At 36.4% G+C, this 18,981-nt stretch overlaps 1 protein-coding gene across 2 annotated transcripts in view; it reads right to left on the minus strand.

Moving 5' to 3' along the window:
- PTPN4 (protein tyrosine phosphatase non-receptor type 4) overlaps nucleotides 1-18,981 on the minus strand; it is a 182,224-nt gene that overhangs the window by 82,179 nt on the left and 81,064 nt on the right. For both annotated transcript variants that reach the window (XM_068545383.1, XM_068545384.1), the window contains exons 4-9: nucleotides 13,918-13,960; nucleotides 13,741-13,819; nucleotides 9,218-9,262; nucleotides 8,909-8,961; nucleotides 8,423-8,543; nucleotides 5,734-5,821 (exon numbers count right to left, since the gene is read on the minus strand). In XM_068545383.1, the coding sequence (XP_068401484.1) occupies nucleotides 5,734-5,821; nucleotides 8,423-8,543; nucleotides 8,909-8,961; nucleotides 9,218-9,262; nucleotides 13,741-13,819; nucleotides 13,918-13,960 (429 nt within the window). The remainder of the gene's footprint in view (nucleotides 1-5,733; nucleotides 5,822-8,422; nucleotides 8,544-8,908; nucleotides 8,962-9,217; nucleotides 9,263-13,740; nucleotides 13,820-13,917; nucleotides 13,961-18,981) is intronic.

The following is an 18,981-nucleotide window of genomic DNA, read 5'->3' on the forward strand; positions in this document are numbered from 1 at the left end:
GGGGCCCAGGTTCGATCCCTGGTCAGGGAACTAAGATCCCGCAAGACACACGACGCGGCCAAAAAACGTTTTAAAAAAATGTAAATCACACCATGTCTTTTACCTCCTCAAACCCTCAACTGGCCTCGCTTATAATTACAAGCCAAAGTCTGTAAAATTCTTATAAAGCCCTGGTCCACCTGGACCTTGTCAATACACCCCACTCCAGCTCACTGCACCAGCCATACTGGTCTCTTTGCTGTTCCTTGAGGTGCAAAGCACACTATTTCATGGACTTTTATTGCCGTTTCTTCTGCTTAGGACATTCTCCCCACGGATATCTGCAGGACGCCCCCACGTCTGTTCACCTTCTCAGTAAGGCCTTCTCTGATACCCCATTTTTGACTCTCTCACTCCCCTTTCTCACCTTAATTTTTCTCCACAGCATCTATCACAATCCGATACATTACCTTTTAATTAATCATAAGAAAACTGAGTAGAATATACAGTAAAATGCACAAATCTTAAGTGTACAACTCAAAATTTTACAACATGCATAACTTGAGTATATACACTTACATGTAACCACCACAAACCAACATATACATTTTTCCAAATCCCAAAAGGCTCCCTCAGGAGCCTCCCAGCTAGTAACACCCCTGCAGAGGGAACTGCTGTTCTGACTTCTTCTGCTGATATAGACTGGTATTTTGCCTATTCTTGAACTTTACTTCCATGGAATCACACACTATGTACTCTAAGGTACTCAATTATTCGCTTATCGTCCGTCTTGCCCACTGGAATGCAAGCTTCATGAGGGTAGGATTTTATCTACTCACTGCTGTATCCATGGTGTCTATAAACAGGACTTGCAACATAGAAGGTGCTCAAAAAATGTTCACTGAATGAATAAATGAATAATCAAAATAGCATCATTAAGCTTTCCTTTTCTTGAAACTTTGAAGGGCAAAAGTTATTTTTCAGTAGAATTATCTTCATCATTATTACAAACACCTATGGAAATAAGATATTCAAAATTAAGCCCAAAACTTGGGTAGGACTGTTTTAGGGTCAATTTAGAGCATCCTATACCTAACCAAAAACCTAAGGCCAAGCCTTCTGTGATTACATTTACATCTAGATAACCAGGAATCAGTTTCTCAGGAAAACAAAGAGTTTATATCATGCTAACTTCTTTATAAAACAGAGATTAAACTTGAAGATCTACGGTATAGATATCGTATAGCTCTATTATGCTATTTTATTCCACTCTCACAGTGTAATAAATATTGACTGATTTTCTAGTAAAGATGATAGGAGTTTAGTGAGCCCTCAAGCCATTCATTTAACAAGTTACTTAGGCCAACAATTACTCCTGACATAGTGCTTCTTCCATTTTCAGAGGTCAGAAATTCTTTATAAATATTTAAATTTAGCTCCCACAATGTTCCTTGGTATTAATTTAATATGTTCAAATTATTTTATATTTTCAAGATTAACTTGATATCCGTTATTTTATCAATTGATCCTAACCACAGACTTAGGGGTAACTAATTATTATTCTTTCTAGGTGAGTCTGAGAGCAGTGCACAGAGGCTGTTGGGTAGAAATAATGATAGTATTTGTACCCATGGCTTGTTTAGAAGTATATTTCTTAATTTCCAAATACTTGGAGGATCTCTAAAGTCATCATTGTGTTATTGTTTTCAGCTTAAATGTACCATGAACAGAAATTTTATTCTGCATACTTAAAAATAATGTGTACTCCAAACTTGTCGGATACAGTATTCTACAGTTTGCTATGTTGCTAAAATCTATATTATGCTAATTTTTAAAATGTCTGTTCCACCAGTGATTGAATAAGGGGTATGAGAATCTATCACTTTCTTTTGCTCTGTGACAGACATTGTTAAGAGAACAAAAGGGCAAAACAAAGAGTGGGGAAAATATCTGCAAATCACATATCCAACAAAAAAAGTGTATCTAGAATATATAAAGAGTTCTCAAAAGACAAGAGTAAAAAAAGAAAAGAACAAATTAAATAATGGGAAAAACACCTGAACAGACATTCATCAAAGAAAAGATATGATACCCAACATCATTAGTCATTAAGGAAATGCAAAGTAAAACCACGATGAGATAAAACACACCTATCACAGAAAGGCTTAAAAAGAAACAAAACAAAACAGTACCACATGCTAAAAGGATGTAAAACAACTGGAACTTGCAAAGATGCTGGTGGGGATGCAAAGCGGTTGTCAGTCTAGAAAACAATTCCCTAATTTCATATAAAGCTAAGTATACACTTGTTATATGACCCAGAAATCCCAGTTTGGGATTTTTACCCTACAGAAATGAGAACTTAAATTCACACAAAAACCTATAAATGAATGTTTGCAGGAGGCCTATTAATAACAAAACAAAACAAAACAAAAAATACTGGAAACAACCCAGATGTGCTTCAATGGGTGAATGGAGGAACAAACCATGGTACGTCCATATAACTGAATACAATTCAGCAATAAAAGCATGAACTACTGAACTACACAGTACCTTGGATAAATCCCAAATGCATTACTATAAGTAAAAGAAGCCAGTCTCAAAAGGTTACATACTGCAGGATTCCATTTATAAGACATTTTGGAAAAGACAAACTATGGAGTCAGGGAACAGACCAGGGTTGCCAGGAACCGGGGGTAAGGAGGAGGCTGGACTACAAAGGGGCAGCACTAGCCAGTGTACTTTTTTTTTGGGGGGGGGGGGGGTGGCGGTGATGGAAATGCTCTGTTTCTGTTTGTGGTTACATGAACCTACACATGTGTTAAAACTCATACAACTGAACACCAAGAAAAAAATCCATTTATGATGTTATTTTAAGAAACAAATATTCCCATGCACCCTGCCCTCAAATCTTTTTTTCTTTCCTTACCCTGAAGTTGTCCTTCATTCTTTACTTTTCTACAGTCTCCTTTTCCCTTATTCATATAATCTTCCAGGAGTACTAAATGTTTTTGTTTTTTCAAATAGGCCATGTTCTCTCTTGATTTCAGGTCTTCCTTCATCCTGATGGCTCTATGGTGAAAACTGCTCCCTTGGCTAATGCTTATTAATTTTTCTGGCTTCAGTAAATTACTTCTAAGAAGCCTTCCCTACCCTCTGCTCCCAGGCTGGATTAGAAGTTCCTGCCACAGGGTCCCATGGCATTCTTGTACTTGCCCCTTCATATTCTCAAATACTTAACTGTTCATACATGCTCTAATTCTTTCCCCTCACTATCTTGTGAGCTCCATGAGGGCAGGGATAATCGATGTTTTGTTCACTAAGTCATCCTTAGTGCCAACACTGTGCAAGGCACATAACAGATGCACTGCTATGATGGTTCTAAGACTTATTTGCATCTTGCAGATTGCTATAAATAACTTAGTTCTACTCTAATTTTTTCAACCTACATTCTGGAGGCAGAGAGAAAAGATCTTAACCTTGTTTTTCAAAATAAAACATTATTTCAAACATACTTTTGCTTGTGATATTCAATTAAAACTTAAGTATTTTCTTTATGTGTCCTCTCCCCTCTACCTTTTGTCCTTTTTGTTCCCGAGGCTACAAAACTTCCCTTCATGTTCACTGAACATTTGCACATTTTCTGAAGTTCTCCACATCCACTTACAGCAGAAACACCTTTTCCTAGCTGGGTTATTTTGTGGGTTTTTTTTTTTTTTTGGTCTGTACAAAATATTTAAAATTTAAATTCCTTTAATTTGGCACTCTACATTTATGGCTTTCTGAGAAAGAGTTTTACAATCTAATAATTTAAACAACAAAAAAACATAACTTAGACAAATCAATAAATAATGACACGGTTAATTATGTATGAGACCCAGCCATGTCACTTAAGTTAAAAAAAGTAAAGTCTAACATTCTTTGTATTATATTGACCGCAGTCAATGATAACAGATAGCAGTCTAAACCACCTTTAGAAAACTTTAGCACTAAAATGACTGATTTTAGTGGTCTTTTTTACTGTTAACCATAGTCTAGTATACATATTTAAAGTTCCATTTGTTTTAAACTGTATTATAATAAAACCAAAATCTAGTGACCACTATGTTACCTTTGGAGAATCATGTTCAAAAGTAATAGCCCGCAAAGAGGGAGGGAGGGTGAAGGGCTCATTCTAAAGAGCACAAGAAGTTCAAGGGGGACTTAAACATTTTAAATGGAAACAGACAGACTTCCCAGTCACAAATGCTCAGAATTACCAGATCCAGTCATGTGAGGAAAGCAAGTCATTTGGTTTTTTAAAAGGAATGGGTCTGCATATGTCTATATATTAAAATAAATTAAAAATAACTATCTAAGGAAAACTTAACTCCCTTTCAGGCTGGGATCCATATTAGGCTTAGTAGTTTGTCCCAAGAAAATATAAAACCTATCACCAATTAAACTGATGATTACCTATAATTCCACTTTTCATTAGGTATAGAGAATAGCTGTACTTCAGGTACTTCTAAAGGAATATAATCTCTTGATGAAACAATCATGAGAAGGAATCTAGGTGAAGAGACACACAAATGAAGGATAGTCACTCACAAATATGCTTATGGCAGGAGGATAACACTCTTTTGGAAGCAGCAAATTGACACAATGAAAAAGAAGTCAGGGAGGATGGTGGTGTGATGAAATGGGAGATTGGGATTGACATACATACACTAATATGTATAAAACAGATAACTAATAAGAACCCGCTGTATAAAAAATAAATTAAATCAAAAAAATAAACTAAATAAAAGCTTAATCTCCTCCAAAAATAAAAAATAAAAAAAGTTAGGGTGTTGTACAGGAAAAGCCAGTGATTATAGAATTCCATCCTAACAAAGGCATGGTGGGGGCGGGGGGCAACCAAAATATGTAAATACAATTGATTTTGTGCTTTATAAATAAAAATTTATAATGATGTTACTAAATGATGAAAAGAGTGTAGTAATACAGGCCTCAGTGAGGTGAAAGCATCTTTTATGATAATGATTTTCATAAAAGTTAAAAATACAAATTACTTCTCCTGTAACAGTTTTTTTTAATTTGTTTTTTAAATTTATTTATTTATTTATTTATTTTTAGCTGCGTTGGGTCTTTGTTGCTGTGTGCAGGCTTTCTCTAGTTGTGGCGAGCGGGGGCTACTCTTCGTTGCGGTGTGCAGGCTTCTCATTGCGGTGGCTTCTCTCGTTGGAAGCACGGGCCCTAGGCACACAGGCTTCAGTAGTTGTGGCGCACAGGCTTCAGTAGTTGTGGCTTGCGGGCTCTAGAGCGCAGGCTCAGTAGTTGTGGCGCACGGGCTTAGTTGCTCTGCGGCATGTGGGATCTTCCTGGACCAGGGCTCAAACCCGTGTCCCCTGAATTGGCAGGCAGATTCTTAACCACTGCACCACCAGGGAAGCCCACTGTAACAGTTTTTATTTTGCAAAATAAAAATTCTAAAGGTACTGTCTCTTATGGTCAGCAAAAATTATCCTTATAACACACTACCTTGAAGAAAAATAACATGAAAAATCCACTTCAACCACTCTTCTTGTCAGGTATTGCATCTTAAGTGATTGTGACTGTGAAAATACTTATATTCAGAGGAAATTTTGAGTGCGACTATGCTGGCAGCACTCACTGTTCGATTTGCTGCCTAATCCTATCAGGGCATTAAAAATTTTTTTTGCTGAATAATGGTGCCTAACAACAACATCAAAATGCATTTTCTTCACTTACCCTTGCATAGTGGAATTCAACTCCATAGAGTTCTAAGGTACGTGCTGTGTTCAGGTAATTAAATTCTGCTTCTGCAGGAGATAAGCCTCTGTAAAAACATCATTAGGTTAAAAATTATAACAATACAAATATGACCAAATTACAAAAAGCCTATTTATCTAGAAAATTTTTCAGCATTCTGATTAAATATTTTACAAAACACCATGCACGAGTACTCCTCTTAGTTCTGTACAGTAACATCTAACTTTTCTGGAGGGTACATTTTCAGTAACACAAATTATTACTTTGTACAATATTTTCTTATTTTCCAGAAACACAAGAATGCACCAGCTTTTTAAAGTTCTAAGCTATACTTACGGGTGTTACAAAGCCACTCTCAGACTTAACTTAAAACAAATATTTTTCAAAATTTGGTCTACACTCCATATGTGCATTTTAATCACACAGGGTGCTTCTGACACATGCAGTCTCTGGGGCGAGCTCTGGAGCAGGGCTTCTCAGGGTGTGGTGCACAGACAGGTGTTGACTCATAACAAGAACAGAAATTGAGAGTGTCACAGCCTTTTGTAGCACTTTGGCAGAGTAATTTTATGTCTGTTGCATCTAACAACAAAAAAGTACTTGTAATTTTTTATGCCTTTGTTTATTTCTCCATTTTATTTTTCTAGTAATTCATTTTTATTATATTTTTCAGAAGCATCATTCCATGAGAGACTGAGGGGAAAACTGGTCTTTCATCACAGGTAGTTTCAGATGTACTGTTCTATAGAAACTGATATAGAATAAATGGGTCCAAATTGTTTACGTTTAGGAAATATTCCAGGTGATTCTTATGAACACAAGTTTGAGAATTACTACTGTAAGTGCAAAGCCTTTAAAAAAGGCTGTATTATATACAGTTCTAACAACCTTGGTTATCTGATATTATCAGGCTATAGCAGAGCAAAACCAACAAATTAAAAATGCAAAGATATCACCCTTCATTCATGAATGATATCAGAAAAGGGAGCAAGCAGCCTGCCAACGTATGATCATAAAAATGGGATTCCTCAAAAAAAGGAGATATACGTCAGTTTTCTATAAAATTCAGTTAAGTTAAATAAATACTCTACTTTCTTCCCCACCCTCCTGCATTATAAACTGGATGATTCTATTTTTTCTTTCTTTAAAAATTTGCAGAACCATTTCTTTAAAGCAAATAGAAATATATAATAAATACCCTGTGAAATGTACAATCTTTTTCCTGACAGAACAGACTTTTCATTATTGGTAAATTTTTTTAAAAATCTGGTTTATCTTCAAACCCTTGGTTCAGATATGCAATGTGTAGAACTTTCATAATAAATGGCATTTGCTTTTAGACCAAAACAGCCCCCATACCACATGAAGCCGGTCTGTTAAAATTCTCACTCATTAATCTTGCTTTAGATTAGGGTCCGCAAACCTTTACTGGAAAGAGGTGGCTGGTAAGCACTTCAGGCTTTCAGGCCATATGGCCTCTGCTGCAACAACTCAGCTCTGCTGTTATGTGAACGCAGCCACAGACAATGTGTAGGCCAATGAGGGAATCTGTGTTCCAATGACTGTTCACGTAAGGACACTGAAAGTGGAATTTCTCAAAATTTCATGTGCCACAAAATGTTCTTCTTCTTTTGATTTTCTTCAACTATTTCAAATGTACAAACCATTTTTATTAGCTCGTAGACCACGCAAAAGGAGGCAACAGGCCATAGTTTGCCAACATGTTGTAGACACATGGGCCATTACCGAATGACAGTGAGTTTCCTTATTAGTAAGAGCTAATATTTCTTCAGTGCTTACTATGTGCCAAGCACTGTTCTGAGTACTTTGTATATATAAACTCACTTAATGCTTATAATAACACCAGAGGTAGATAGTTTTATCATCCCCAATTTACATGTAAGGAAACACAAATAGACATAGAGTGATTGGGCTGAGGTTACAAGATTGTAAGTAAAGTAGCCTCATCAGAATTTCAAACGAGGCCAAATGAGTCTGGCTCAGATTCTTAGAGTCTAGTTCAGATTCTCAGCCAATATGTAACACTGCCTTAGCTCCTCCATGAGTATTTTGAATTGTATGGTAAAGCAAAACTGAACTCTGAGCCAAGAAACAATACGATTTTCTATTCAAAGCAATAAACCTCTTCTTGAAAACTCATGTCACAGAAAATCAGATTCATAAAATATCAAAGTTGAATACTGTTATAAATGAAAAAATGGTACTATTTTAAAAGAATTTTTTTTTATTAATTTAGTACTACATAAAGTTCCTTTTCTTCTCTTGGCTCATTACCAAACAGAATTGATTCCTTTCGCACAGCTAAAAACTAAGAAAGAACTGCTAAGTAGATTGAACTGTATATTGTAAACATATTATTAATATTCTAAAATTCCTTCTTAAAGAACTGGCGACTTTGTATAATAGCCAATACATGTCTGTTTACATACAGCTTTATGTTTCTTAACAGACATGAAAACAAGCCTCATATAGTCTATGATTTTTTTAGTATAGATTACCTACATTTCTTTACAGTAATCATACTATTTTATATAATAGTAACTGTTCTATATTAAGTAATCACATTAGAAATAATTTTAAACATTTCTCTAGAAAAGATGCCATTAAGAAGTTTATCAAGTAAGCAGAAAAGTAAATAAATCCTTACGTATGTTGCTGATGTAGTTTTGCAATTTCTTTTTCAAAATCTTGAGGTTGATTAGGAATGAAAGAATAATCTGAGAGGTAGCCTGGCAAGTTTTCTGATTGATTGTAGTCTCCAAGTTCAGCTAATAAATGGAAAGAAAATATTCACACTTCAATAAACACATTTTTCAAGTTTTATAGCCAAATCAGCAATGTCAAGAATTCCTTTATATTTCTGGAAGTAAAATATTTGTTTCTACTGTTACCATTTAAGCAAATTATAACAATACATTCAACGTTCTCCTAGGTCTTAAACAACTTCAGAAAAATTATTTTCAGGAATCAAAGTAAGTGCTAACTAATTGGATGTTTCATTACACTTTCTGTGTAGTCACTTTTTTCTGCATAGTAACATATGTTTAAATAACTCATACATTAAAGGCAACGTACTACCAACAGAGACCATGCAATCACATGCTATATGGCCCAAAGGTGGGCTGATACTTACACTGAACAGCAAATGAAGCCAAAAGAGCAGCAGTGTTACAAGGACAGGGCAATCTAATAAAACAGAAAATAACTCAAGGTTAAACACAATAATTTTAAAAGCACTATAATTTATATTATACTATTCACACTTGAAGTTTCTGTGTGACTTACATTTTAACTATTAAGTAATGAACTTATCTGATGAAAGGAATTCATGCTACATGTAGCCATCTTTCAGTAGATAATCTGTTTGCAATGATCATGGACTACTTATTACAGAATTGGAAGTATTTTTAAAGCCCATTACTAAAAACTTAAAACAGCTCACCTTCCAGTAAGAATGTCTTGTTTGATTTGCAAAAAATACTGGTACCTTAAAAAAAAAAAAAGATAGCGTTTACTGGAATTATAACATTTAGAGTTTTAAAAACTGTATATTTACATTAACAAATAAAACTGAAATATTTAAGTATTTGCTTTTATAATATGCATACTAGCCCACGTAAAGATATTTTAAAATAAACTTTCATAAGTACATGAATCCAAACATTTAGAATTCTTTGATAAATGAAATTTGATACTTATATTTTGTTTCCCTAGCTTCTATTATAAAACTTCCACGAATTTAAGAATTACATGACTGAGGGAGATGAGGAAGAAATACTCTAAAGTAGGATTTCCCTGGTGGCGCAATGGTTAAGAATCCGCCTGCCAATGCAGGGGACACGGGTTCGAACCCTGGTCCGGGAAGATACCACATGCCGCGGAGCAACTAAGCCCGTGTGCCACAACTACTGAGCCCACGCGCCACAACTACTGAGCCTGCAAACCACAACTACTGAAGCCCACGTGCCTAGAGCCCGTGCTCCGCAACAAGAGAAGCCACCATATGAGAAGCCCGCGCACCACAATGAAGAGTAGCCCCTGCTCACCGCAACTAGAGAAAGCCCGCGTGCAGCAATGAAGACCCAATGCAGAGCACCGCCCCCCCCAAAAAAAACCAAAAAAACAAATACTCTAAAGATTGGTGTATGCACAAAGTAGAACTGGGAAGCACAGAAAACTTAAGTCAGAGACATAGAAGAGCTGACAGTAGCAACACGCTAGAGACCAACTAAAGAAAATCACTCTTTCACTCTTTCAGCTGAGCCAGGAAGCCAGCTGCAAGGACAGGCCTATGTGTTGATCACCGTATCATCAGGCAGCAGGAAGCTGCTAATTGTAGAAAAGCACTTTCCATCTTCATTTGGGTTAAGAAAGCTCTCTTTGATCAAAAAAAAAAAAGAAAAAAGAAAAAAAAGGTAAGTTCCTTTCCCTACTATTGCTCTACTATTAAAATTGCCAAGTACCCAATTTCCTTTAAAACCAACAAAAATGTAAGTATCCTATAACAAGAATGCTGAAGTTGCTTACAAGATGGCACTCCCCTTCTGTCCTTGCTAGTGGGTAGTCATCCCCTCATAGATTTATCAATGCCTGGATAAAGTCACCTGTGCTGTATCATGTTGGCAGAAGATAAAATTTTGTGGCTTTTCATGTTTAAACAGAGAATTTTAAGACCTTCATTTCACCCCACTAAAAAAAGTACACATACTCCAAGAGCCAAAAATTATTTAAAATTTTAGTTGTTTAGCTGATTAAAGTCATTAAAGAGTTCCATGACAATATTCAAATTACCAAAGAATGTAATTAAGGTTTTCAGAGAATCAGATATAAAAAAGCTGATACAAATACCCTGGCTTCATATATTAATGAATGAAGTACATAAACTCTCTGTTAGGCTTAAAACATAGTATTACACTATTATCTATGTACTCAATCCAAGACAACATATTTCTATCTGCCTACTTAGCTTCATAATTAAAAGTTAAAGGTTTCTGGTGGGAAAGTCCTTTTTTTTTTTTAATATTTATTTATTTAGGCTGTGCCGAGTCTCAGTTGTGGCACCTGGGATCTTCAATGCGGCATGCAGAATCTTTAGTTGTGGCATGTGGACTCTTAGTTGTGGCACGTGGGATCTAGTCCCCACCCAGGGATCGAACCCGGGTCCCCTGCATTGGGAGCTTGGAGTCTTACCCACTGGACCACCAGGGAAGTCCCCTGGTGGGAAAGTTTTATAGTTAGGATTGAAATGTGTATATCCTTGACATAATATTGTAAATCCTACACAAGTAACACCTACGTTTCCTGAATCTGATGTACACACTGAGCAGTAAGGACTGATAGAGTAGAAACCGGAATTGAAAGTCCTACGCTAAACCAGCCTGTCATCTTTGGCAAATGACTTAAAACTGGGTGGAGCCTTAGTTTTTCTATTTGTAAAAAGGAAGTAATATCACTTGCCTGGTATATGTATCCCAGGGGCCCTAAATATGGTGGTAAAAGCCCAATTTTTAAAGACAATTTAGACCTTTAAGGTAGATTAATAATAATTGAGCTAAATGCAGAAATATGTTTAAGCTGTAAAAATAATACAATAACATACCATGCACTAAACACCTATTATGTACTGAGTACACCTAAGCACTAAAAAGCACTAGAAAGAAATGTTATTTGTATTCTGATGACTCCTAAGAAAACGCCAATTCTAATTTCGCCAGCACCTGTTAATACAAATGACATTTAACCTGATGAAAGGTCTGTAACTACTTTCTTTTTTTACCACTAATCCAAAATAGAATCTCAAGGCAAAGAGGTGTAGCAGTAATTTCTTGTTTTGTGGGGTTTAAACTAGTCCTTAAAATTTAGCCACTAACTGTGGCTACGGGTATCCTACTACTAATCATGACCATAACAAGAAGCCTACCCAAGCACTAAAGTTTTAAAGGAGTATTTTCTAACCGTGGAATCACCTGGAAGCCTATGCCCAGGTCCCATCTGAGACCTATTAAATCAGAGTTTCCAGGGGTGTTGCCAAGGCATCAGCACCGTTTTAAAGCTCCCCTGTAAGTGATTCTAACTTGTAGTCAGGGTAGAGAATCCTTGATGTACACAATGGTGATAAAAATTAAAAGCGGCCCTTCACTTCATTTTACCAAGCAAAGCCAGTTGCAAGATTCCAGGACATTCCATTCTAAACGATTTTTGAAATAATGCATTATTTCTAGTGAGAACAAAGATAATATTCTAGACTGATGGACTTAGCACAATTCCTCAATTTCTACCAAACGTGATTTTACTTTATTCTACTTCATGAAGATAGTTTGACTTTAATTATCAGTGAGACACATTTATTCCTTGGTTATGTTTTCAACACAGGCCATAAAAGAACCAACACATTCAAGCTCATTAAGAAATTTAAAGGCAGTTTTTTGAGTGAAATAAATTATGAATATGGCTACAACTGACAATATTTTAATTGCTTATGTTAACAAACTTTTCATGAGCATTAAATACATTAGAAATCCAATTAAAAATTATTGGTCTTTTATTTACAAATATTTCTTATAATTTAAAAATCTAATTACATAAATATATATTATGGAATACTTCATTAATCAAGTTACAAGTACTAGTAAAAAATGCATTCTAAAATCCTTTATAATTCACAATTTTCAGTAATTGAGAGTAGTTTCCTTGAAGTTCCTCCAAAATTAGGGAAAGTTTGATCCACTGAGAATTATTTAAGGTAAAAAGATCTTGTTATTTGAATTATTTAACAACAACAACAAAACCTGACTAAGAGCTACAATATTAAACTAAATATTCATATGATACAACTTTGCTTTTCAAGATAAATTAGGTTGGACGTTATGAGGGTCAAATGTTAGGACTGCCTAATCCCAGATCTATATTCCTGAGTTCTCCTGTTAGAAGAAAGGTAACACCCTGCCCCTCAACAAACACACAGAAGAGGACTCTCAAAAGTTCTTTGTTTCTCCACTTCACCACAGTATTCTAAAGGATAACCAATACATTACCATCTAAGAGCCTACCTACAGGTGGCTTTAGGTGCAGATTTTTAATTTGGCACCCATCTTTCAGAGTAATTCTGAATATAGTCTGACCTATATTCTTATATCTTATATCTTATGGAAGGTGTAATATGCTAATTTTTAATTCTGTCTTTTTTTAAAAAAACTAATTACTAATTCTGTCTTTCAAGCAATACACAAGGTTATCACTCAGGTTTTTTTAAACAATGACAGTTAGCACACTGTGATTACTCCCCACTATTTCCACCTTAAACAGTTCACCTAACATTTACACACTACCAAAACGCTCATCTGGGTCATTCTTGTGTATACTTTGTCAAGTAGAAGGGACAACAAAATTAACTGTAAATTAACATTAGACCTACAAGGGCCAGTAGAGTGGGCATTTACAGGCCTGAACGTGCTAGCGCGCTCTGCCAAATCCCTTTACAAAGATGCCTGCTGTGCGCTGTAAAGTGCAGCACTCCTACACTTCACGGTGTACCGTTTATAAGGCCTATGTCCTCCTCCATGGAAATAACGTATATATAGAATATATTTTTACAAGAAAAAAAAAAGCAGACACAATGCTCACTATGCAGAATGCCTTGAATACAACTGCAGCATCATCTAATTACTTCAGTTAGTTACAGCAGTGCTTCTGAACCATTTTTCGCAAGTAGAAAAGTTAATATTTATATGGCTCGGGAAGCTGCTTGTGGCTGGATGGGGTGGGCCGGGGTTTCAATCTCCTGAAGCCCTCCCAGCCATCCAACAGAGGAGGAAACTTATCTTGAAACACCTAGAACCCATTCTGTGTGCTGGCAGGGAAGCTCAGAATGATGTCATGGTAATCTATTTTTACCTAATTAATTTCAAAATTTCATAATAGTTTTGACAATATTTTCAAGTAAAAACATGCTCCATAAAAACCCACCTTGTATATTCTTCTTGTAACTTGTTGGGGTCACTTACAAAAAATTTGACTCTAAAGTTCAAACTGTAAGGAGATCCTCCTAGAATTAATAAAAGCAGTTCTAATTAATTAGATTATATTAGTCCTTTATCTTTATAAAGTATACTTGTATAACATCAAATAAATATGTTTGCTCACTCTTTAGCTGCTTCCTTATTGGTTTGTTTGGATCCAGCCACCTCTGAAAAATAAATAAATAAGACTGATTTCTTCTTTTCTGGAGGAACTAATACATCAATTCTTGCAAATCTGTTCCATTTGAAGATTAATGCTAAAAATTAATGCATTTTTTTGAAAAGGCCTAGGTAGGGGGAAAAGAATCACTAAATTACAGACTCATATCAAATATAACAAAATTATGCTAGAAAGTATTGAATGTTACTTGTGCTTTAAGATTTTGATTTCAATTTCTCATTAAGTTATATAGTGTGCAATAACCTCTATTCCAAAAGTAAAAATGCTTAATAATCACTGCAATATGAAGTGATTCTGTTAATTTAACTATATTATCTAATAGTCTATCAAGTTTTTAAAATTCTCTTTATCTTTCACAAAAATATGCTTGGCTTTATGCTCTCATTCAGACAAAATTTAACTACACATCATGAAAATCTACTCTTATGAAAAATTTTAACTCCTACTCTATTCCTTAAAAAAGAAAACAAAAAACAAAATACCCCCCCAAAACACCCCATACTAATTTTTTAAGAGACAATGTTTAGTTTGGGGAAGGACTGCTTTTCGTATATGAAAATTCCAAGTAGTCTCGACACTTCTGAATGCCAGTTAAGCTCTATTTCAGGAGAACTATAACTAAATTCAGAAAACATTTCAACTGCCAACGTTTCAGTTAAAAAAATTAAAGAATCCAAAATGAGGTGATAGACGTGGCAGTATTTTCAAAGCACTACACAAATATAAGCTTACATATCGTTACTTATAAACTGTCCTCCTACCACCCATACTTGATTCCATGCAGAGCACACAAACAGATTTCAGTAACAGGTGGCTGAAAGTCATCCATGAATCCTTCCTTTCCATTATCCATAACATCCAACATATCCAATCCAACTAATTCTACCTTCAAACCGTCCCTAGAATTGAATAATTCTTCACCGTCTACTCTGCCACCGTCCATGTCTCTGGGACAGCCCTGGCCACAGCCTCTTAACTGCGGCCTCTGCCTCTTACCGTCACCCTCCCCCCTCCAGAAGCTACAGTAGTCTTTTAAAAGGCTCACTCCTTTGCTTAACATCTCTTGATAATTTCTCAATGTAAGGTCCAAAGGCCTTACTGTGGCTTACATGGTCTCTCCCTACTTCCTTTTTTTTTTTCTATTGGTCTTTCTTTAATGTTTTATTTGCCTCAGTTAATTTTAAAAATGTATATTTCAAAGAGGCAATTTTAGACTCCTGATAAGTTTCGGAAGCCTTAAAATACCAATCAAAATAGGTGTCCAGTTCAGTTTTGACAGTTCCAAATCTGTGGCTGTCTAACACAATTTTTTTAACATATACATATATCCACTCTTTCTTAGATTCTTTTCCCATGTAGGTCACCGCAGAGCACTGAGTAGAGCTCCCTGTGCTGTGCAGCAGGTCCTTATTAGTGATCTATTTTATACGTACTAGTGTGTACATGTCGATCCCAGTCTCCCAATCTACTCCCCCTCCCCCCTGGTAGCCATAAGTTCGTTTTCTGCATCTGTATTTGTTTCGTAGGTAAGTCCCTTTGTACCCTTTTGCAGACCCACATGTAAGTGATATCATGTGTTATTTCTCTCCTCACTTCCTCCACCTCAGTTTACTGAGCTCCAGCTTAATGGCCTCCTTTCTGTTTCCCCAAGATGTCATCTTGGGGCCTTCAATTCTAAGCTTCCTTATGCACAGAATGTCCTTCTCCGGCTTTTCCCATGGCTGACGTCTTTCGTTATCTAAGTCTCAGCTTAAATTCCACCTCATCAGAAAGGCCTTCATGGACTGCCCTATCAAAAGTATCGTAGGTCACAAAGCTCCTATCTACTTAGTTATTTTCCTTCAGGTAAGGAACGTTAAATTCCTTCATAACATTTTCTTAATTGCAACATATTTGTTTTACTTTTTTATTGCCTATCTCCTTTCTTAGATTTTGAACTCCTTAAGGTAAGGAATAAAATCTGATTTATTCAAAGCTGAAGGGTCAGTACCCAGCACAGAACATGGCATATAACATCTACTAAAAATACCTGGTGAAGGACTAACCCTGCTGAATGACTCAGCGGGGCGGGGGAATCTGTTTCTGTGCCCATAATCAGATGGCTTTCACCCCTACTTAACACATCTGTTCCCCCTATGTATCCACCCATTTATCCATAGTCTCACCCATCTATCTATCAATCTAGTGATTTTTTCCTTCATACTTTCTAGTGAAAAAATCATAAATTACATTTATTTTAATGTCTGTCTAAAATCGAAGTTTGGGACCAGTTAACGCCCCAAAGCCTGCCTTCCTCACCAGAAATGCAGACATATTTACACACACAAGTAGGTGTGTGAGGCTGGCACGGCTAGGAGGACACTAACAAGCACTGGGGAATGTAAGACCTCCTCAGTGACGTCAGTCAGACAGGACGCAGGCTCTTGGCTTAAACCACGAAGATGGAGCCAGATGAGCCTGAGGGTCACAGGGTCAACTTCACTCACGCCACCCCAAAATTCAGTTCAGATTCTAACTAGCAACTGCACTGACTTTACTAGTGAAATCTTCACAGCCATGAGGCTTCCTCATCCTGAACGTGTTATTTCTCCATTTACTTATGTCTTCTATTATCTCTTCCTGTAAAGTTTTACAGTTTTCTTCCTATAGATTTTGACACCCCTAATGCCAAAAGTTTATTCATAGATATTCAATGGATTTGGGTTTTTAAAAGAAAACTTATTTAATTTGCTATTTTGTTGGATTATGTTCCCTAATTGATATATAGAAAGTTATTGATATTTATTTGTTTGTTCAGCTTTAAGTCCTACTAGTTGTAAAAAGTTTTGCAAATGATTCACTTGGACTCTCAAGGCAGATTCATTATATCACTAAGAAGAAATGAGTTCTCTGCACCTTCATCCCAAACACACAAACATATTTATTCCACAGGGCACTGCACCTGCTGCCCTCGTTGAACCAGAGAAAGAGAAGACAGGAGGGCTAAGCAGCGTAGCTGTTTCAAATCGTTTTGATAAACTGGGCTGCCTTTCCCTGAAAACTCTCCCGCCTCTACTGTATTTCTCTCCTACATTCTTTTTTCGGTTTCCTCTACTTGATTTTTCCACCAATCCTTGCAAGCACTGAATCTTCTAAGAAATCCTTAACATTTCTTGTCTGCTCATGGCACTCATTTTTATTCTGTGTGCATGTATAATATTTGACTTTGGAAAGCAACAAAAAGCAGGCAGAAGAAATGGACCTAAGTCTATTCTTGAAAAACAAAAACTGCAATGGGTGAGAGTTCTACAGTTGCAGTTTTTTGCCTGAGAGCAATCTCAAATCCTGCACCAGGCAGGGGACAGCCTCACTAACTTGAGCTGTCAGTGGACAGAGTTCAGGCAGGAGTGGCAGGGTACCCAGAAAACTGAGGAGGAAATCCTGAAAGAGAGGAAGGCAGCAGAAGGGCTTAACTCTAAAATCCGGATATAAAAGCCACCTCAACTCTGGCTGGCAGTTCAACTTCTGCATGCACAGGAAGACCCCAAAGCCCCAGGAAAGAGAAGCAGTTGCAAACGTAAAGAAATGAATAGAGATAACCGTTCGCCCAAAGGGAAGCAGAGTGTGGAGTGTGGGTCCAGCTCCACTCATTCTCAATAACACAGTCCAAGTCGTACAGGGCGTCACTACCATGTCCATAGCCAAGCTCTGTCTATCACCCTGAGAGGTTCCCTGTGTCCCTCTGTACCCAGTCCCCCAAGCCCAGGCAACCACTGATCTGCTTTCAGTCACTATATATCAGTTTTGCTTGCTCTACAATTTAATATAAATGAAATAATAGAGTGTATCATGTAGTGTTCCACTATGCAAAAATATAACAATGATTTTTTATCCATTCACTTATTGACAGATGTTAAAGTTTATTCAGGAATGAGCTATTATGAATAAAGCTACTATGACCATTTGTGTACAAGGTTTCATGTAACATGTTTTCATTTCTCTTGGATAAATATCCAAAAGAGGGGTTCCTTGGAGGTATATATTAAATCTATGTTTAGTTTTATAAGAAACTGCCAAGCTCTACTTTCCAAAGTGGTTGTATCCTTTTAAAGTCCGACCAGCAATTCTTAATAGTTGCTCCACATACTTGCCAAAATGTGGTATTGTGAGACTCTAATTTTTTAACCATTCTAATGGATGAGCAGTGACATCTCACTGTGGTTTTACAATTCCCTGATGCACCTGTGTTTAGTAGATGTCCTTTATCACAGTGAGAATGCTCCTTTTCCAAGTTTAAGAGTTTTCATTATGAATGGATGCTGAATTTTATTCTATGTAAATTATGCCTCAATTATACTGATTTAAAAGAAGAATTCTAGAAGCTAAAAGCACACTTAACGGTGAGACACTGAGTGCCTTCCTCCTATGACAGGGAACAGGTAAGGCAGTGAGTGCGCTGCCGTCAGTCACCTCTATTCATCATTGTCCTGGTAGTCTCAGCTTTCATGTAATAAAGAATAAAAAATAATGGAAAAAAAGAAAAAAGACTGGGAAGGAAGAAGTAAAACTCCCTATTCACATATGACATGATTTACGCAGATTACATGACAATCTATGTAGAAAATCCTACAGAATTTACAAAAAGTGACTAGAATTAATAAGTGAGTTTAGAAAGGTTACACAATAAAAAAATAAACTGTATTTCTATATGCTAGAAATAAACAATTGGTAACTGAAAAAGAAAACCAACAATACCATTTGGACGGTTCTTCTATCTACCAAGTTGCCAAAGACAGAATCTGAGATACCAGACTCTGAGTTCACTCTTTCCCTCGTGAGCCCTGCTGACTTTCTCTCCTGACTCCCTTGAGCACTTACCCACCACCACAGCCAATCCAGTAACTCACTAGCGCAACAATCTCCCAACTGTCTCTAGTTTGCCACTTTACTTGCCACTGGCTATACTGTACCCAGAGTGATATGTCTAAAATACAATTTTCACGTTGCTTGTGTAAATAAATCCTTAGG

The sequence above is a fragment of the Eschrichtius robustus genome, chromosome 5 (genome assembly GCF_028021215.1).
Source record: "Eschrichtius robustus isolate mEscRob2 chromosome 5, mEscRob2.pri, whole genome shotgun sequence".
Classification (NCBI taxonomy): Eukaryota; Metazoa; Chordata; class Mammalia; order Artiodactyla; family Eschrichtiidae; genus Eschrichtius; species Eschrichtius robustus.